Source organism: Micromys minutus (genome assembly GCF_963924665.1).
Source record: "Micromys minutus genome assembly, chromosome: 13".
Lineage (NCBI taxonomy): Eukaryota > Metazoa > Chordata > Mammalia > Rodentia > Muridae > Micromys > Micromys minutus.
The window spans coordinates 56,313,609-56,336,101 of NC_137982.1; the positions used below are offsets into that span (position 1 = coordinate 56,313,609).

General features: G+C 37.7%; 1 protein-coding gene across 1 annotated transcript; it reads right to left on the minus strand.

Annotated features, from left to right (window-relative positions):
- Window positions 1-462: 462 nt before the first annotated feature.
- LOC308428982 (putative olfactory receptor 5AK3) lies at window positions 463-1,410 on the minus strand (the record flags this gene model as incomplete). Its single annotated transcript, XM_080927622.1, has 1 exon — window positions 463-1,410. One exon carries the CDS (start codon window positions 1,408-1,410, stop codon window positions 463-465), a length of 948 nt encoding a protein of 315 aa, XP_080783748.1.
- Between the last annotated feature and the right edge of the window lie 21,083 nt (window positions 1,411-22,493).

Here is a 22,493-nt window from a genome sequence, read left to right on the forward strand (position 1 = left end):
CTCCAAATAAACACCCAGAAACTTTAATATTTCAGAGCTTAGGCCTTCACTGGCGAGACTCTCAACTAGCTTATTTAAGCTATCTCTACCATCTGTCCTACACACCCACAAGACTGGCCTTACTACAGTCATGTCTGCCTCCTCTCATGTCTCCTGGTGAAAAAGTCTTCCTTGTTCTTCTTCTGTGAGTTCTTTTCTCCCTCCCAGGAAGCCCTGCCAATCTCTCTGTCTAATTAAAGAATTTAGAGTTTTATTCACCAAATAACTTAGGGAGCAAGGTTTGCACACACAAAAAAATTTCAAAATACATGAGAATTTGCTTTTGGGGCAAACAGATCAAGGGGTACAGAATTTAGCATTTGAATACATAGCATAAGAGCACCATACCAACCCCAACATTTAGTTTCAGAATTATTAAGTTGTGGAAATACATGTCCACAAGACAGTTTTGTGGTCCCTGTATCAAGGATTTGATTTCAATCTTAAGAACCTTCTGCTCATTGCTTTAAAACCTTCTTTCACCTCCTTGTTTCTCAAGCTATAGATCAGAGGGTTCAGCATGGGAATCACAATGCCATAAAACACAGAGGCCACTTTCATATTCTCCTCAGAATTGTCCGAATGAGGCTGTAAGAACATGTAAGCAAGGGTTCCATAGAAAATGGTGACTGCTGACAGGTGGGAGGCACACGTGGAGAAGGTTTTCTTCCTCCCTGCAGTAGAGGACATCTTTAAGATGGCAGCCATGATGTATATGTAGGAGAAGATAATGACCAACACAGTGAATGTCAGGTTAAATCCAACAAAGATAATAAGTAACATGATATTAATATCAATGTTGGAGCATGAAAGACTGATAATTGGGACAACATCACAGAAAAAGTGATTGATATTTTTGGAATTACAATAAGACAATGAGAAGGTAAATCCTGTATGTGTAGAGGAATTTATTGATCCCATGAGATAAGAAAGAGCTACCAACTGTATGCAGACTTGTCGAGACATAATTATCGGGTAGCGAAGGGGCTTACAGATTGCCACATACCGGTCCACTGCCATAACAGCAAGGAGGTAACAGTCACTGGTTGCAAATGTTGCAAATACCAACAATTGTATCACACATCCTGTGTATGATATGGAACAGTCTTCTACCATGAAGCTCTGAAGCATCTTGGGAGTGATGGCAGATGTGTAACACATATCAACAAAGGCCAGATGTTGTAGGAAGAAGTACATGGGGGTCTGAAGTCTGGAGTCTGTGTTGATGAGGAGGATCATCCCAGTGTTTCCCACCATGGATGTGGCATAGATCACTAGAAATACAATGAAGAGGACACACTCAGTATTTTGCTGGTCTCCAAATCCCAGAAGATAGAATTCAGTGACTTCGGTGGCATTACTTTGTATCATGGCTATCAAGAATCTGAAGAAAACACAGACAAGAGGGAGAAATTAGGACCTCTTGAAATTAAAGGAATCTGATATTTCACATTACTTTCTAAAAAGCATATATATATATATGTATGTATATAAAACTATTTACCTAATGTATACAGGTTTACTATATGCATGTAGTGCTCACTGATGCTGACAGGGTGTTAGAATCTTCAGAACTGGAGTCATAGACAGTTGTGTGCAGGCCCGTGCATGCTGTGTCACCACAGAGAAAATGATCAAGAACAATTTACTCTTAGTGATACAATGTGGAAAACTATGTCAGTGTTCACATTGGCTTCTCTGCTTCATTCCTTGAGAAACAAGTGCTACAGAACACATGAAACGAATGAGGAAGACAATGATACTTTTGGTTCTAGTTTAGTGAGGGATGAGAATGAGTAGATTCTAGGAAAGTATTTCCTCATTCAAATGTTGCAGAAAACAGGCAAAATGGAGTCCTTCAAAGGCACATTGTTTTTTGGGAGGAAAAGCCATGAGCAGACAGATCTAGACCAGCTCCATTTAAAGTACTCTATAGTCCAGATAGGTGGGGAGGTAGGAGGGAATTGGGAGGAGTAGAGGGAGAAAAAAATAGTGTGTGGAAAAATGTATTTTCAATATAAGAATAAAATATAAAGCACTCTGTAGATATGGTGATTCTGTTTACCACTTTGATTTTAGTTACTGTGTATCCTAGTAAAAAGATATAAAGTTACAGTCATATGTTCAAGGTCATGTTCATATGACCAGTCTTCCGACCATTTCACAGAGAAATCGTGTGGGTCAAAAAAAAAAAAAATAGACCCAATATGAATTATTTATTTTGTGTGTGTGATGGAGGCATTTCTCAATAGAATACAATAAGAGAATGGGCCATTATCAAAAATATTTTAAATAAAGCTAAGCTAATCTATTCCTTATCTCAGTACTTAAAAAACCCTGTGCATATAATTTAAAATCACCCACAAATGAAATACATAATTTGTATTTATTTGTATAGTTTTGGTATGCTGAAAATAGAAAAATATGGTGGAAAAAAAAACCTAAAAGGTTTAAACAGAGACAAGCCACATTCATATGTTAGATACTCAATGAAACAAAACACCATACTGAGATACAAGTATAATATAATTTACATTGAGTCGTGCAAGAGTCTTTTTGGAATATAGACCAAGATATTTTAAGATGTGTGTGGAATGGAAAAGTTGCTAAAGTAATTCTAAGAAAGTAGGATGTGAAGATCAATCTATTTGATATAGATATCTATATTCTAGCTATAGTGACCAGTGTTAATGTTGGTGGAAAGGTAGACACTTATATAAACAACAGAGAACTAAAGAGTAGATAATCACAGGTTCATCCCTCTGACTTGAACAAAGCTGCAGAAGCCTATGGGAGAATAGTGGTGCTTGTTCATTTTATCACATGGCTCTGGAATATTTGGCCATCCACAGGAAATGTGATGAACTTAATGCAAATATATTACACCATATACAATAATTTAATCCAAATAGCACACACATATAAATGCAAAATATAAACCCATGATAATTATCGAAAGAAGCAGAGGACAGAAAGTGTGTCCCAGGGATCAGTGAAGAGTTATTAGACATAGGACTAAAAGCAAAATCCATTAAAATAGACAAATACATTGAACATTATAAAAATTCACATTTTGGCCCAAAGATATGGTTCAGAGAAAAAAAAAGGCATGCTACAGTCTAAGGAAGATTTTGTAATATACATATATAATGCTTCATATTAAGGAACTCTCAAACTGAAAAGTTTGAAAAACCAAGTTACAAAATTAGTAAAAGACATGAACAAGTATTTCACCAGAGTTCTTTATGAATTATAAATAAATAAATGGAGTGTTTCCAGTTTTCTATTATCGACTCACAAATTATGGATACGATAAAACCATCACACTAACAACATCACTGTTTGGTGATAACACATATCATGATTTCCAAAACAAAAAAATAATACAGTACCAAGTACCAAGCCTGATGCACAATTACTAAATATCTCAGTTTGGTTGGTGAGACTGCAACACAGCAAATCACCTGAGGAAAAGTTTCATAGTTTTCTGGAATTATAAATGTATGGTGACCACATGGCACTGCTTCTGTTTTTCTGGTTTGTTTGCTCAAGACTTACTCCACAGAGAAACACACAAACAAGTTGTCATAATATTTACTTGTAATGGATCCCATCCACCTAATCCTTAATAGAAGATAATTGGAGGCAAATACTGAACAACCACAGTGTGGAATAATACTTAGAAAGAAAGAAGGTTTACACTGTTGGGAAATGAAGCAAGTTGTATAAACTTCAATGCCTTTTTTTCTTTGCTAAGTCAATGAAAAAGCTTATTTCCAATATCCACGTATTGCACAATTTCAGTTTCATAACATTATAAGAGGATGAAATTGTAGAGATGAGGAATGAATCAGTAATTAGTAGGACTTAGAGATACATTTAGGGAGAGGTGGTGTGTCTATGTATGGTAACAAGAGAATCGTTTGTATGAAATAAACGATCTGTCATGGGATACCCTGTATATTGATCTGTATGGTGCTCGTGTGAGTTCACTCAAATGAGAATCTGGTAGATCATGTCCTTGTATAGTTATGGTATCAGTCTTGACTACCATGTCATAGTTTACTATACAAGATATTAACTGTTAAAGAGAACCGTGGGATTTGTAGGAGCTCTCTCACTATCTTTGAATCTATCTTTCTGTGCAGTAACAATAAGGGGAAGATAACTCGGGCTTTGCAGGGATGTAAGGTTCATTTGAGCAGTGTATTAAGTTTCCACACCAAATGAATGTTCACCAAATAGCTAAGCTGGCACATGTATTAATTTGGTTAATACTTAGCCAATTCAAACACCTCACTCCATTCCATTCCTTCAGCAGGGATAAGTGGTCTCCTGGACTTGGGAGAATCAGGCTGAACTCTGAGTCTGACTTGCTGCATTTGGGGTTTCTTGCTCACACTGCACAGGTTGTGCTGGTGATAGGGTTTGCCTACCTTGTCTTGCCCACAGAGTCCTTTTCTGCAGCTGGCTAAGGTAGTTGCCCACCTAAGCCTTTCTCTGTGTGTCTTCCCAGCAGGAAGAGAATAGTTTGGGCCTAAGGGATTAGTTCTGAGAACAGGCTCCAGGGGCTGAGATGGAAGTGAATAAACAGCAGATCATCTGTTATTCCCTGCAGAAAATCAGAATATTCCCGAGGGAAAAAATTTTGCTTTTGGGTTACTTTCATTGGGGTTTATTTGCTTGATTTTTGATATTTTTCAATTTATTTTACTTTTCCCTCCTTCTCCCTCCTCCCTTCCCTCCTTCTTTTTCTGTGTTTTTTTCTTTAATCACACTTCTTCCTTTTTATTCCCCTCTTGCCCATTCCTTCTTCTCTTCCTTTTTTTCTTCTGGTACTTTTTCTGCATTCCTTCCACTTTCTGCCATTCTTTGCATTCCATCCTTCTTTCTCTCTGAGTAGCAAGACACCCAGATAGTAATAATTTTGAAATGGAAGTGTACATAGAATAAAAGACACACACTTTTCTTTCTTTTTTTTTGACTTTATTTTAAAAAACAAAGATAAAAAATTTAAACATTTTTGCATAAATGTATACAATTACAACTGTGTCAGTGCTTGGCTTTTTTTTTTTTTTTTTTTTTTACAATGAGCAAAAAGTACATGTAATACAGGGTGTAACCCAGAATTTGTCAATGTGTTCTTGGTGAGTAAGGATTGAGCATGACTTTTTTTTATTTTTTGTTTTGTTTTGTTTTCTTTTTTTCTTGGACGTCACACAGTCTGTGAGTTGTTTCTGGGGCAGTCCGAGTCTCTGGGGTTAGCATCCCACTATCAGTGACTGTATATTATGTCTGTTCTTTTGTGAATGGGTTATCTCACTCAGGATGATATTCTCTAGATGCAGCCATTTTCTTAAGAATTTGGTTAAGTCATTGTTTCTGGTGGCTGAGTAGTATTCCATTGTGTAAATGTACCACAATTTTTGTATCCATTCATCTACTGAAGGACATCTGGGTTCTTTCCAGCTTCTGGCTATTATAAATAGAGCTGCTATGAACATTGTGGTGCATGTCTCTTTGTTGTATATTAAAGTGTCTCTGGGGTATATGCCCAGAAGTGGAATAGCTGGGTCTTCAGGTAGTCCTAACTCCAATTTTCTGAGGTATCGCCAGACTGATTTCCAGAGTGGTTGTATCAGTTTACAACCCCACCAACAGTAGAGAAGTGTTCCTCTATCTCCACAACCTCGCCAGCATCTGCTGTCATATGAGTTTTGGATCTTGGCCAATCTGACTGGTGTTAGGTGGAATCTCAGGGTTGTTTTGATTTGCATTTTCCTGATGGCTAAGGATGTCCAGCACTTCCTCAGATGTTTTTCAGCCATTCGATATTCCTCAATTGAGAACGTTTTGTTTAGCTCTGTACCCCATTTTTTAATAGGGTTCTTTGATTCTCTGGTGTCTAGCTTTTTGAATTCTTTGTATACCTTGGATATTAGGCCTCTATCTGATGTGGAGTTGGTAAAGATCTTTTCCCATTCTGTTGGTTGCCGTTTTGTTTTCTTGACGATGTCCTTAGCCTTACAGAAACTTTGCAATCTCATTAAGTCCCATTTGTTAATCTTTGACCTTAAAGCTTGAGCCATTGGTGTTTTGTTCAGAAAATTTTCTCCTGTGCCTATGTGTTCTAAGGTTTTCCCTACTTTCTCATCTAATAGTTTCAGTGTATCTGGTTTAATGTGGAGATCTTTGATCCACTTACACTTGAGCTTTGTACAAGGAGATAAGAAAGGGTCTATTTTCATTCTTTTGCATGCTGAGTGCCAGTTGGACCAACACCATTTGTTGAATAGTCTGTCCTTTTTCCATTGAATGTTTATTGCTCCTTTGTCAAAAATCAGGTGACCATATACGTGAGGGCTCATTTCTGGATCTTCTATTCTATTCCATTGATCCAAGGCACACACTTTTCTATGATTGATTTCTACCTCTTTTTTTTTCTTGGAGAGCATCACTGCCCCTACATCTTGTTATTCAGCAAGATATAAGCTGTGCATTTTGTTTTTAACATATTAATATTTATATTTTCTATGCTACTACCCACAAATGACTGTTCTTGTGGTACTTAATAGCTTGCCTTTCAGTCTCTTTTGTTGTTGCATTATATTTTTCTGAAAACCAAATATCTGAATGTATTGAATTTGCTCTTTCTTGGTTGTCAGACAGGTAGAGTGTCCCTAACACTTTCATTAATATAGAAGGTGATAAATGTCACTGTGCTTCTACAATTTTGATAATTGTTTCTATGTTATACTTTTGTATTCCTTATTTATATTATTACTCCTTTCAAAAATGCATGTTGCTTTTGTATCTCAGCACTCAATTGCCTTTTTTCTCACAATCTGTCTATCTATCTATCTATCTATCTATCTATCTATCATCTATCTATCTATCTATCTATCTATCTATCTATCTATCTATCATTTATCTACACATATATACATGCATACATATATATAATCTAAAGAGAATTCAATTTAAATTATTCTTGACTTTATTTGGTCTATTCCTAGACAACTCCCTTCTTTATTTTCCTCTAAAGTTATAGGTTTCAGAGGGTTGAGGATTGAACCTAGAGTCTTATACATACCAAGCAAGCATTCTACCACAGAGCTACATCTCATCCCTTCCCTGAACATCCTTGCTAAGCAAACTACAATTGATCAACAGAACTGTACATTTAACAAATATGATTGATGCATTGGAGACAATGTATCTATTAAATATTAACAGTGATCAGAATAATAATCATACTCAACTCTAAAAGTCTTCTAGTATCTCCTTTGTGTGCTAGGAACACAGATTTTTGTCCTCTTAACATTTTAAAAATCTAATTGCTGATATAAGACATTTATGTGAATATAATACCACATCACATAATGACGAGCAATGTATCATCGCTGTCAGACAAACAGCAGGGTGTAGTTACACTGCTGTGGTTGGTTTAGTTTGCCATATACTTGAGCTACATGGCCCAGTCTACTGCTCATAGGTTACAAAGCCATGTTACTGAACAAAATCCCTTTGTCTCTCCATGTGTACTCATTGGTTGGTGTTTTAGTTCTTGGGAGCTCTGGAAAGTTTGGTTGTTTAATAATGTTGTTTTTCCCATGGTGTTGCAAACCCTTTCAGCTCCTTCAGTCCTTTTTCATGCTCCTTCATTGGGGTCCCCTTGGGTTCTATATGAAAGCAAGCTGAGCAAGCCAGTAAGTAACATCCCTCCATGGCCTCTGCATCAGTCCTTGTTTCCTGACCTGCTTGAGTTCCAGTCCTGACTTCCTCTGGTGATGAACAGCAATATGGAAGTGTAAGCTGAATAAACCCTTTCCTCCTCAACTTTCTTCTTGGCCGTGTTGTTTTATGAAGGAATAGAAACTCTAAGACACCATTCAAGTTGGTTTGGTTGTTGGGTTTATTATAAGAGCAGAAGCCAAACTTAAAAATCTGTCTAGGATATTTACCATAAAATTGCTTTAAGTGTGTCATTGAATAATAACTAGGTGTCTGTGAAAGTCCTAAAGGTTACTTCTCCTTGTTCAGACTTTGTAAATACTGCATACTTATGCCAAATACATTTATTAAAAACACTAATAATTAATGATAAATTAGCTTACTGTAACTTTTATTTTTTAAACTTTAAGTCTTTCGACTCTTGTAATATCACAAACATATATAGCCACAAGAAAATGTTTTCTCTATAGATTTTTCTTTTATAAGCCCTTTTTGTATGTTTTTATCCTTTCAAAACTTTTAATTAAAATGAATATATAAATGTTTGTTTCCAAGGTCAATGGAGACTGCAGAAGAGGTAAGAGGTTGGAAGATATCACATGACTAAGAGGACGGGAAGCAGTGGTATAAAACTTTTTCTAGATACACTATGATCATTGCAATCAGTAGCATGGCACAGCTGTGGTTACCTGCAGAAGATCTTCATGAAAACCTAAGACATGAAAGGCATATGGTTAGGAGGGAGAGAAGAATCAGCATGAGAGAGAGAGAGAGAGAGACAGACAGACAGACAGAGAGAGACAGAGACAGAGAGAGACAGAGAGAGACAGAGAGAGACAGAGTGAGAGACTATTATGATGATGATGATGATGATCACTATATGTTTTACATAAAAACTAAAACTTGAAAAGTATTCTAAAATTGAACATGCACATGCACACACACACATGCACACATACAAGATGGAAATCATTAGTATAGCTGTCTTTTATCGCCACAACTTACTTTTTCTGAAAGGTCTTAATGGGCAAAATATATGTGGAACACAACTGTTTCCTTATGTGATTACCATGCCCTGTTCTGGAACACCCCTTTAAAGACTCTCCCAAGAATCTTCATGGGTAGGTGTGACTCTTCTGAAATATATCTATCATGGGTTCCCTTTTCTCTTCCACCACATACTTGCATTTTGGAGATTTCTTTCTATTAAAGAAAACATTTTGCTGTTGGGGTCCATTTTCTCCACCTCAAGGAGCTTGCTGAAATCTACAAGAAACATCGGATAAGTCTTCAGCTTGAGTCTTATGGTTATTTTCTTCTGCTGTGTCCTTTGGTCTTGCCTCTTCTTCAACTGCATGTTCCTGTTTCAGTACCAACAGTGCCTCATTAGTCAATCCCCTAGAGCCGAACTTAGGAGCTCCTCAGCATAGTCTGCACCCAGGTTCTGGCTAAAAACATTTGTCACCTGAACTACACAGCCTTGGTGAGGTTTGGAAGCTCCTTACTGAGAATTTCCCTGAAGTTATGAATAAACATTTCAGTGTCTTCTTTGGGTACACATGCTCTTTGGTGATATAAGCAGGAGCCCAACCAAGGTTCTTGATACAGTCACTGATGCTACAATCCTTCCAGCTGCAGCTATGTGCTTTCTGTGTCTTTCTCTTGCAACAATGGCCCAGGGCATAGGTCATTTCAGATAGTAGGTTTAAAGGCTGCTATAACTCTTTGGCATATTAGCTCATTTATAAGCAGTAAAATTTGAAGGAATTAAATACTACTTTGATACTGGTATAATAATCAACTAAATGAAAAATGTATAGAAACATTATGAGATTAAGTAAAAATTGGAAAGGAATATTATTTTCCCAACAACATTTCTCAGTTTAGTTGGGATAGAAATTTGGGGAGCACTGTAGAAGAGGATCTGGGTTATCAGTGCTGTGTTTCTGCTCCTGTAGTACTGTGACTATCTATGGACACATAAAAAGACAAACTTCCCTTGTTCTAGATTCTGGAATATCAGTTTTCAGCCTGTAACAGTAGCCACAAATACACAGATCATCTTATCATTAAAGCTTGGAACTTGGAATTGCCTCAGGCTCCTTATAGGTGGTAGGCCGGCAGGACAGCATTTCAGCATATGTAGGTTTCAGCACGCTGACTTTGTCCTCTGCTAAGCAACTTCACTCTCATGCTGCTCTTCAGCAGCATTTGCAGCCTTACCCTCACACTGGGCAATGCACAATTGTCGAGCACTGAGACCATTTATAACTAGTAGTGAATTGGATGCTGTGGCCAGATGCAGCCGTTTCCAACATCAAACAGTGTTGCTATGGCTGTGAACCCCATGGTGCTGAAAGAGATACACATATGTGGCCATGTTTTCAAATCAGCTCTTCACAAGTTCTTTTGTATCGGATTCCAGCCTTTCTGAACAGTTGGCTTCCAACAAAGAAGAGCCTTCAATAGTTTCTATCACTTTGTTCTTTCTAAAAATAATTTTCTCTTTTACTGAAAATGTATTCTTTTCTCATATGCTATATCCTGATTAAAGTTTCCCCTCCCTCTAACCCACCCAATCCCTCCCCAGTTCTCCTCCCATTCAGATCCATCCCTTTCTGTCTCTCAGTAGAAAAACACAGACTTCTAAGAGATAACAACACACATAGCAAAATAAAATATAGCAACAAAAACTAAAGCAATCACATCACTTTTGTGGGTCTATGTAAATTTTAGCAGTTGTTTTATCTCTTTTTTTTGCATAAAATTATACAATAAATTTTTGTCAGTACTTGTTTTTTTTTTTTTGTTTTTTTAAAGGTTTGATAGTGTGATAAAGATGCTACCAGTAACAATGAGCATAAAGTACATGTAAAACAAGATACAACCTGGAAAGAGTCAAAGTTTTCTTAGTGTGTAAAGATTTTTTTTCTTTTTTTTACAATGAGCAGAGAGAACATGTAATACAGGGTACAACCCGGAATTTGTCAATGTGTACTTGGTGGGTAAGGATTGAGCATGACTATTGTTTTTTTTTTGTTTTGTTTTGTTTTTTTCTTGGACTTCATACAGTCTGTGAGTTATTTCTGGGGCAGCGCAAGCCTCTGGGGTTAGCATCCCACTATCAGTGACTGCATATTATGTCTGTTCTTTTGTGAATGGGTTATCTCACTCAGGATGATATTCTCTAGATGCATCCATTTTCTTAAGAATTTGGTAAAGTCATTGTTTCTGGTGGCTGAGTAGTATTCCATTGTGTAAATGTAACACAATTTTTGCATCCATTCATCTACTGAAGGACATCTGGGTTCTTCCCAGCTTCTGGCTATTATAAATAGAGCCGCTATGAACATTGTGGTGCATATATCTTTGTTGTGTATTAAAGTGTCTCTGGGGTATATGCCCAGAAGTGGAATAGCTGGGTCTTCAGGTAGTACTATGTCCAATTTTCTGAGGTATCGACAAACTGATTTCCAGAGTGGTTGTATTAGTTTGCAACCCCACCAACAGTGGAGAAGTGTTCATCTTTCTCCACAACCACGCCAGCATCTGCTGTCATATGAGTTTTGGATCTTGGCCAATCTGACTGGTGTGAGGTGGAATCTCAGGGTTGTTTTGATTTGCATTTCCCTGATGGCTAAGGATGTCCAGCACTTCCTCAGATGTTTCTAAACCATTCTATATTCCTCAACTGAGAACATTTTGTTTAGCTCTGTACCCCATTTTTAATAGGGTTCTTTGATTCTCTGGTGTCTAGCTTTTTGAGTTCTTTGTATACCTTGGATATTAGGCCTCTATCTGATGTGGAGTTGGTAAAGATCTTTTCTCATTCTGTTGGCTGCCGTTGTGTTTTCTTGACAATGTCCTTAGCCTTACAGAAACTTTGCAATCTCATTAAGTCCCATTTGTTAATCTTTGACCTTAGAGCTTGAGCCATTGGTGTTTTGTTCAGAAAATTTTCTCCTGTGCCTATGTGTTCTAAGGTTTTCCGTACTTTCTCATCTAATAGTTTCAGTGTATCTGGTTTAATGTGGAGATCTTTGATCCACTTACACTTGAGCTTTGTACAAGGAGATAAGAAAGAGTCTATTTTCATTCTTCTGCATGCTGAGTGCCAGTTGGACCAACACCAATTGTTGAATCGGCTGTCCTTTTTCCATTGAATGTTTACGGCTCCTTTGACAAAAGTCAGGTGACCATATACGTGAGGGCTCATTTCTGGATCTTCTATTCTATTCCATAGATCCACGTGCCTATTTCTGTACCAGTACCATGCAGTTTTCAGCAAATTTGCTTTGTAATATAGCTTGAGGTCAGGGATAGTGATTCCCGCAGATGTTTTCTTGTTGTTGAGGATGGATTTCACTATTCTAGGTCTTTTGTTATTCCATATGAAATTGCACATTGATCTTTCCAATTCCATGAAGAACTGTGATGGAATTTTTATGGGGATTGCATTGAATCTGTAGATTGCTTTTGGCAGGATGGCCATTTTTAAAATGTTGATCTTTCCAATCCATGAGCCGGGGAGATCTTTCCATTTTCTGAGATCCTCCTCAATCTCCTTCTTTAGAGGTTTGAAGTTCTTGTCATACAGGTCCTTTACTTACTTAGTTAGAGTCACACCAAGGTATTTCATAGTTTTTGTGATGATAGTGAAGGGTACCTTTTCCATAATTTCTTTCTGCACATGTTTGTCCTTTGAGTATAGGAAGGCTACTGATTTGTTTGAGTTAATTTTGTATCCGGCCACTTTGCTGGACTTTTGTATCAGCTGTAGGAGTACTCTGGTGGAATTTTTGGGGTCACTTAAGTACACTATCATGTCATCAGCAAAGAGTGATGTTTTTATCTCTTCCATTCCGATTTGTATCCAGTTGATCTCCTTTTGCTGTCTAATTGCTCCAGCCAGGACTTCCAGTACTATGTTGAATAAGTAGGAGGAGAGTGGGCAGCCTTGTCGAGTCCATGATTTTAGTGGGATTGCTTCGCCATTAAGTTTGATGTTGTCTGTTGGTTTGCTCTATATTGCTTTTATTATGTTTAGGTATTGACCTTGGATTCCTGTTCTTTCTAGGACTTTTAACATGAAGGGATGTTGAATTTTGTCAAATGTTTTCTCAGCATCTAGTGAGAAGACCATGTGATTTTGTTCTTTGAGTTTGTTTATATGGTGGATTACATTGATGGATTTCCTTATATGAAACCATCCCTGCATCCCAGGGATGAAGCCTACTTGGTCATGATGAATGATCGTTTTGATGTGTTCTTGGATTCGGTTTGCAAGGATTTTGTTTAGTATTTTTGCATCAATGTTCATAAGTGAGATTGTTCTGAAGTTCTCTTTCCTTGTAGGGTCTTTGTGTGGTTTAGGTACAAGGGTTATGGTAGCCTCAAAAAATGAGTTAGGTAGTATTCCATCTTGATTCTATCTTTTGGAATAGTTCGAAGAGTATAGGTGTTATATCCGCAATAAATGTCTGATAAAATTCTGCATTGAACCCGTCCGGACTTTTTTTGGTTGGGAGGCTTTTGATGACTTCTTCTAATTCTTTAGGTGTTGTAGGATTATTTAGATGGTTTACTTGTTCCTGGTTTAACTTTAGGTTCTTGTATATGTCTAGGAATTTGTCCATTTCCTCCAGACTTTCCAATTTTGTGTAGTATAAATTTATGTAGTAGGATCTGATGATTTCTTGAATTTCCTCAGTTTCAGTTGTTATGTCTCCACTTTCCTTTCTGATTTTGTTAATTTGTATACTCTCTCTTTGCCTTCTAGTTAGTCTGGCTAGGGGTTTATTAATCTTGTTGATTTTCTCAAAGAACCAACTCTTGGTTTTGTTGATTTTATTCAATGGTTCTTTTTGTTGCTATTTGGTCTATTTCTGCCCTAATTTTGATTATTTCTTGCCGTCTACTCTTCTTGGGTATATTTGCTTCCTTTTGTTTTAGGGCTTTTAGCTGTGCTGTCAGGTTGCTGATGTAAGCTCTTTCAAGTTTCTTTTTGGAAGCACTTAGGGCTATGAGTTATCCTCTCAGTACTGCTTTCATTGCATCCCATAGGTTTGGGTATGTTCTGTTTTCGTTTTCATTGAATTCTAGAAAATCCTTAATTTAGTTCTTTATTTCTTCTTTGACCCTGCTATCGTTTAACAGAGCGTTGTTTAGTTTCCATGTGTATGTGGGCTTTTTGTTGTCTTTGTTGTTGTTAAAGACCAGCCATAGACCATGGTGATCTGAGAGGATGCATTGGAGTATTTCAATCTTCTTATATAAATTGAGGCTTGTTCTGTGTCCAATTATGTGGTCAGTTTTCTAGAAGGTGCCATGGGGTGCTGAGAATAAGGTGTATTCTTTTACTTTAGGATGATATGTTCTGTATATATCTATTAATTCTAGTTGGTTCAAAGTCTGTGCTAGTTTTGCAGTATCCTTGTTCAGTTTCTGTTTCCATGATCTATCCATTGGGGAGAGTGGGGTATTAAAGTCTCCCACTATTATTGTGTGGGGTGAAATGTATTTTTTGAGCTTTAGTAGGTTTTCTTTTATGAATATGGGTGATTTTTTATTTGGAGCATATATGTTAAGGATTGAGAGTTCCTCCTGACAGATTTCCCCTGTAATGAGTAATAAGTGTCCTTCCTTATCCTTTTTGATAACTTTTGGTTGGAAATTTACTTTATTCGATATTAGAATTGCCACTCCAGCTTGCTTCTTGGAGCTGTTTGCTTGGAAGTTTTTTCCCACCCTTTTACTCTGAGATAGTGTCTGTCTTTGTCTCTGAGATGAGTTTCCTGTATGCAGCAAAAGGCTGAATTTTGTTTATGTATCCAGTCTGATAGCCTATGTCTCTTTATTGGGGAGTTGAATCCATTTATGTTAATAGATATCAAGGAATAGTTGTTTCTGTTTCCTGCCATTATTGCTTTTGTGGGTTGAGTTGTGTCTGTGTCTTTTTCTTCTTTTAGTTTTCTTGTTTAGGAGTTTTCTTGTTTTTACTAGGCTGTATTTTCCCTCATTGTTTTGGGTTTTCCACCTATAATTCGTTGTAGTGCTGGGTTTGTGGTCAGATATTGTGTAAATTTTGATTTGTCTTGAAATATCTTCATCTCTCCATCGATGGTGATTGATAGTTCTGCTGGGTATAGCAGCTTGGGCTGGCACTTGTGCTCCTTAGGGTCTGCATGGTGTCTGTCCAGGCTCTTCTAGCTTTCATAGTCTCTGTTGTGAAACCGGGTGTGATTCTGATTGGTCTGCCTTTATATGTTACCTGACCTTTTTCCCTTACTGCTTTTAGTATTCTTTCTTTTTTTTCGACACTTGGTGTTTTGAGTATTATGTGTGGGGAGGTATTTCTTTTCTGGTCCAACCTATTTGGAGTTCTGAAGGCTTCTTTTATGCTTGTGGTCATCTCATTCTTGAGGGTAGGGAAGTTTTCTTCTATGATTTTGTTGAAGATATTTACTGTGCCTCTTAGTTGTTACTCTTCTCCCTCTTCTATTCCTATTATCCTTAGGTTTGGTCTTCTCATTGTGTCCTGGATTTCCTGGACATTTTGTGTTAGGAGTTTTTTGTTTTTTGCATCTTCTCTGGCTGTTTTGTCTATGTTTAAAATGTTATCTTCTGCCCCCGAGATTCTCTCTTCCATCTCTTGTAATCTATTGGAAATGCTTGCTTCTGTGACTCCTGACTTCTTTTTTAGGTGTTCTACCTCTAGGGTTATCTCTTTTAGTGTTTTCTTTATTGTGTCAATTTCTGTTTTAAATTCCCTCTTCCATTCCTTCATCTTTTGGTTCTGTTTTCCTCTAGTTCTTTGAGTTCTTTGAGTGTTTTTTTTTTTTTTTTTTTTTTTTTTTTTTTTTTTGTTTCCTCTTTAAAAGCTTCTGAATCTTTTTGGTTTTCCTTCCATTCTTGTTTAAGTATCTCTATCAGCATCTTGAGGTATGATTTCAGGACTGTGTCTTCTTTTTCTGGAGTGTTTGGCATTCCAATGTTTGCTGTTATGGGAGAGCTGGATTCTGGTGTTGGCAGGTTGTCTTGGTTTCCTGGGATATACTCTTTCGCTTTCCTCTTGCCATTTTGTTGTCAGTGACATGTTCTTGCCTTTCACTTGTATCTGCTCTGTGTCTCTGGATTTCCACTGGTCCAGGTGGCAGATGGGCAGAGCCCTGTTCTGCATCTCAGAGTCTCAGGGTGGGAACAGAAGTGACAATGTTGTGTACCTGGTCCCTGAATCTGGCAGGGTGGGGGGTGTGCTTATTGTGCACACTCCGCAGAGATCTCTCTGCTCCATGGCTGCCTAGATCTCCTACTCACTAGTCTTTAAACCTTTAGGAACTGTTGGTCCGGGTGGCAGATGGGCCAAGCTCTGTTCTGTTCCTTGAAGTCGCCGCCTGGTGGAAACTGAAGTTCCAAAGTTGTGTTCCTGGTCCCTGGATCAGGCAGGGCGGGGGGTGAGCTTTCTGTGCACACTCCCCAGAGATCTCTCTACTCCCTGGCTCTGTTTTATTTTTTTTTCAGTGAGAAATGCATTGGGGTTTTTATGGGGACCTGTAAAATCCATAGGTCCCTTGGGAACTGTGGGCCTCTTAAAAATATTCAGTATTGCAGTTCACAAAAGGCTTTTATTTGGTATTTCTTCTAGACAGTAAAAAAAGAAAAAGAAAAAGAAAAAAGACATGTTCTCTTTTTCATTGCCATGGTCACATATTACATACATGTGTATTACATGTCCACTGATGTGTGTTTAAAATTGTTTTAAATGAGGTGTGTTCTAGAATTTCTGTAAGGTGTAATAAGTATTAGAAAATAAAAATGCTATAAAATGCAATATTGCAAACACTGCATGTGCATATATCTATGCATGTATGTGGGTTGCATGTGTATGTGTATATGTGTGTATATATGTATATATATACATATATATATATATTTGTGTATGTATGTGTATGGGTATGTGTTTGTGTGTTTATGTGTTTATGTACATATGTATGTGTATATGTATATATTTGTGTTTGTGTGTATGTGTGTGTATATGTATATATGTAGGTGTGTACATGTATGTGTGTATATATAGGTGTGTCTGTGTGTTTGGGTGTTGTATGTATGGTAACCAGAGGTTGATGTTATGTGTTTATTTCATCATTTTCCACTATAACGTATTTTCTTAAAGTGATGTAGAAAACCTTTCATTGGGTTTGTTTTTTGACAATTTATTGCATGTAGGAAATGTACTCTGATTGTGATTAGAGTTCTTTACAGAAAGTCCTTGTCTGTGCCTATATTTCCGATGTTTCTTCAGTGCTCTCTTCTATCAGTTTCAGGTGTTACATTAAGGATTTGAGCAATTTGTAACAGATTTCTCTGCAGAATTAGAGATGGGATCTGATCTCATAATTCCTTATGTGGACAGTCAGTTTTCTCATCATTATTTGATGGTCATCTTCTCTCCAGAGTAGGCTTTTGACATCTTTATAAAAATAAGCTATTGTTCCAGAGAAAGACTATTTCTCAGCATGCTTTACTTTCCTGTAGTTCTTTGTCTATAATTGAGGCCTTGTGGTCTCTCTGCCTTCCACATTAGTGATGTTATAGGAAGTGAGTATGTTTTATAAGTATGGTGTGTGTGTGTGTGTGTGTGTGTGTGTGTGTGTATGTGTGTGTGTAAAACTGAAAAAAAAATATAGCAGTGAATTTTAAAGAGAGCAAAGTGGGGATGTGGAACCCATGGTGGGGTATGTTACATGGGAGGGTTCGCAGGGAAAAATCGAGGGGATAAACAACAAAATAAAAATATACCAAAACACAGGTGTCAGCGCTTTCCATGTTGTTCTCATCACTCTCCATTATACTGTTGTTCACGTCAGTTTTTACCGTCTCCCTACTGCACTGCTGCTATGGCTCTGGAACATAATCTGAAACCATTATTTCACCACTTCCAGTAAAGTTTCTGAACTGAGGCTTGCTTAGGTCTTTGCTCTTCCAGATAAATTTTAGGAAACCCTTTTGCATTTCCATAAAGAGAATAATTAGGATTATTATTATATTATTTAGTTATGTTTTAAATGTTATCCCTTTCCCTGGTTTCTCCTCCAGGAACCCCCTATCCCATTCTCCACCTTCCTGATTTATGAGGATGCTCTCCCCACACTCCTGCCTCCCCACCCTGGCATTTCCCTACACTGGGGCATAAAACCTTCTCAGGACAAAGGGCTTCTCCTGTCATTGATGTCCAACAAGGCCATCCTCTTCTACGTATGCAGCTGGAGCCAAGGATCATTTCATGTGTACTCATTGGTTGGGGGTTTAGTGACTGGCAGCTCTGTGGGGTCTGGTTGGTTGATATTGTTTTTCTTCTCATGGGTTGCAAACAAACCCCTTCAGCTCCTTCAATTCTTTCTTTAGCACCTCTATTGGAGTTCCCCTACTCAGTCAAATGGTTGTCAGTGAGCATCCACCCCTGTTAGGAGACAGATATTTTAGGCTCCTTTCAACAAGCACTTCTTGGTATCCACAATAGTGTCTGGATTTGGTGACTACATATGTGGTGGGTCCCTAGGTGAGGCAGCTTCTGAGTGATCTTTTCTTCATTTCCTGTTCTTCTATTTGACCTTGCATGTCCTCCCATAAGAGTTTTGTTCTCTTTTCTAAGAAGGACTGAGGAATCCCCATTTTGGCCTTCCTTCATTTTGAGCTTCATAATGTCTGTGAATTGTTTCTTGGGTATTCAGAGCTTTCTGCTTATTAGTGAGTGCTTACCACAGGTGTTCTTTTGTGACTGGGTTACCTCACTCAGGATGATAGTCTCTAGTTCCATCCATTTGCCTACAAATTTCATGAAGTCATTGTTTCTAATAGCTGAGTAGTACTCCATTGTGTAAATGTACCACATTTTCTGTATCCATCCTTCTGTTGATGGACATCTGGGTTTTTTCCAGCTTCTAACTATTATAAATAAGTCAGCTATGAACATGGTGGAGCATGTGTCCTTATTATATGTCCTTATTATATCTTTGGGGTATATGCCCAGAAGTGGAATACTATGTCCAATTTTCTGAGGAACTGTTTGACTGATACAAGAGTGGTTGTACCACTTTCAACCCCACCAACAATGAAGGAGTGTTCCTCTTTCTCCACATTCTCAATAGCATCTGCTGTCATCTTAGTTTTTGATCTTAGCCATTCTAACTGGTGTGAGGTGGAATCTCAGGATTGTTTTGATTTGCATTTCCCTGATGATTAGGGATGTTAGCAGTTCTTTAGGTGCTTCTCAGCCATTTGATGATTCTTAGCTGAGAATTTTTTGCTTAGCTCTCTACCCCATTTTTTTTGTTTTGTTTTTTTACATATATGCATATTTATTTGTTTTTTTATGGAAGAACTTTATTTAAAAAAAGATAAATGTACAAATTTTAAAGCATTTTAAAAGGTTTGATACTCTGCATTAAGATCTTACTAGTTACAATGAGCAAAAATTACATGCAAAACAGGATGTAACCCGGAATTATTCAACGTTTTCTTAGTGTGTAAGGATTGAGCCTAATGTTTTTTTTTTCTTTTCTTCTTTTTTTTTTTTTTTATATTTCTTGAACTTCACACAGTTTGTGAGTTGTTTCTTGGCAGTCCAAGCCTCTGGGGTTAGCATCCCACTATCAGTGACTGCATATTGTGTCTGTTCTTTTGTGATTGTGTTATCTCACTCAGGATGATATTCTCTAGATGCAACCATTTTCTTGAGAATTTGGGTAAGTCATTGTTTCTGATAGATGAGTAGTACTCCATTGTGTAAATGTATCACAATTTTTGTATCCATTCATCTTCTGAAGGACATCTGGGTTCTTTCCAGCTTCTGGCTATTATAAATAGAGCTGCTATGAACATTGTGGTGCACATATCTTTGTTGTATATTGGAGTGCCTCTGGGGTATATGCGCAGAAGTGGAATAGCTGGATCTTCAGGTAGTATTATGTCCAATTTTCTGAGGTATCGCCAGACTGATTTCCAGAGTGGTTGTATCAGTTTACAACCCCACCAACAGTGGAGAAGTGTTCCTCTTTCTCCACAACCTTGCCAGCATCTGCTGTCATCTTAGTTTTGGATCTTGGCCAAACTGACTGGTTTGAGGTGGAATCTCAGGTTTGTTTTGATTTGCATTTCCCTGATGACTAAGGATGTTGAACACTTCCTTAGATGTTTCACAGCCATTCCATATTCCTCAATTGAGAACATTTTGTTTAGCTCTGTACCCCATTTTTAATAGGGTTGTTTGATTCTCTGGTGTCTAGCCTTTTGAGTTCTTTGTATACCTTGGATATTAGACCTCTATCTGATGTGGAGTTGGTAAAGATCCTTTCCCATTCTGTTGGCTGCCGTTTTGTTTTCTTGACAATGTCCTTAGCCTTACAGAAACTTTGCAATCTCATTTAGTCCCATTTCTTAATCTTTGACCTTAGAGCTTGAGCCATTGGCGTTTCTGTACCCCATTTTTAATAGGATTATTTAATTGTCTATAGTCTAGCTTTCTGAGTTCTGTGTATATATTGGATACTAGCCCTCTATCAGATGCAGAATTGGTAAAGATCCTTTCCCAATCTGTAGGCTGCCATTTTGTCTTCTTAACAGTGTCCTTAGCCTTACAGAATCTTTGCAGTTTTATGAGGTCCCATTTGTTGGTTTTTGATCTTAGAGTATAAGTCATTGGTGTTCTGTTCAGGAAAATTTCCCCTGTGCCTATGTGTTCTAAGCTCTTCCCTACTTTCTTTTCTAATAGTTACAGTGTACCTGGTTTTATGTGGAGGTCTTTGCTCCACTTGGACTTGAGCTTTGTATAAGGAGATAAGAAAGAACAGATTTTTCTTCTTCTGCATGCTGACTGACAGTTGAATGAACACCATTTTTTGAAGATGCTGTCCTTTTTCTATTGAATGCTTTTAGCTTCTTGGTCAAATATCAAGTGACTGTAGGTATGTGGGTTCATTTCTGGGTCCTAAATTCTGTTCCATTGATCTACTTTTCTATCTCTGTACCAATACTATGCAGTTTTAAAATCATAGTTGCTTTGTAAATTAGCTTGAGATCAGGGATGGTGATTCCCCCAGAAGTGTTTTTATTCTTGAGAATAGATATTGCTATTCTAGGTTTTTTGTTATTCCATATAAATTTTCAAATCATTCTTTCAAACTCACTGAAGAATTGAGTTAGAATTTTGATGGGGATTGCATTGAATCTATAGATTGCTTTTGGCAAGATGGCTACTTTTACAATATTGATCTTGCCAATCCACAAGCATGGGAGATCTTTCCATCTTCTGAGTTCTTCAATTTCCTTCTTCAGAGTCTTGAAGTTCTTGTCATGCAGATCCTGGAATATCTTGGTTTCTCTATCTATGGTGATTGAAAGTTTTGCTGGATATTGTAACCTGGGCTGGCATTTGTGTTCTCTTAGGGTCTGTATGACATCTGTCCAGCATCTTCTAGCTTTCATACTCTCTGTTGAGAAGTCTGGTGTAATTCTGATTGGTCTACCTTTATATTTTACTTGTCCTGTTTCTCTTACAGCTTTTAGGATTCTTTCTTTGTTTCGAATATTGCTTCAGTGTTTTGACTATTATGTGTTAGAAGGAGTTTCTTTTCTTGTCTAATTTATTTGGAGTTCTATAGGCTTTCTGTATGTTCATGATCATCTTGTTCTTAAGGGCAGGGAAGTTTTCTTTTATGATTTTGTTGAAGATATTTACTGTGCCTTTTAGTTGATATTCTCCACCCTCTTGTACACCTATTATCCTTAGGTTCAGGTTTCTTATTGTGTCTTGGATCTCCTAGACATTTTGGGTTGGGGGTTTTTGGCTTTAGCATCTTCTCTGACTGTTTGGTCTATGTTTTCTATAATGTCTTCAGCACCTGAGATCCTCTTTTCCATTTCCTGTAGTCTGTTCGTGATGCTTGCATCTGTGACTTCTGATTTCTTTTTGTTTGTTTGTTTGTTTTTTTGTTTATCTCTAGGGTTGTCTCTTTTTATGTTTTCTTTATTATTTCTATTTTCATTTTCAATTCCTTTATCAGTTTGGTTGTGTTTTCCTGCAGTTCTGAGTGATTTTTCCTGGCTCTCCTGTAATTGTTTAAGGGAGTTATTTATGTGCTTCTCCAAGATCTCCACCATCATCATGAAGTATGATTTCATATCTAAATCTTGTTTTCCTGGTGTTTTGGCAATCCACTACTTGCTGTAGTAGGAGAGCTGGGTTCTGATGTTGCCAGGTTGTCTTGGTTTCTATTGCTTAGGTTCTTTCCCTTTTTTCTTGCCATCTTGTTATCTGTGATTATAGGTGATCTTGTTGTCTCTGAGTGGAGCCTGTCTCTCCTGTGGATCTTAGGGCCTGTGGGCCCAGGAAGGAAATTGCTTCTGGTTGTTTGGCTCTTTGTAGGCAGGAGTAAGTTCTGATTGTAGTTACTCTGTTCTGTCCCAGTGGGCTCAGGTGGGAGAGCTCTTGTGAGGCTATTCTGGGAGCTCAGCCTTGTGCAGATGGGTCCTGAGTCTTGATGGAGGTCACCCTGCCCTGTCACTGGTCCAGAAATGACTGGATCCTAGAGTGCACCATGCTAGCTGGCTTCCATGGCTCCAGGCTATCCCTCCTGGGGCAGCCTGAAGGCTGTGTGGCAAGCTCCCATTGGTTCAGGTGGGAGAGCACTTGCCAGGCTTCTCTGTGGGCTCAGCCAAGTGCA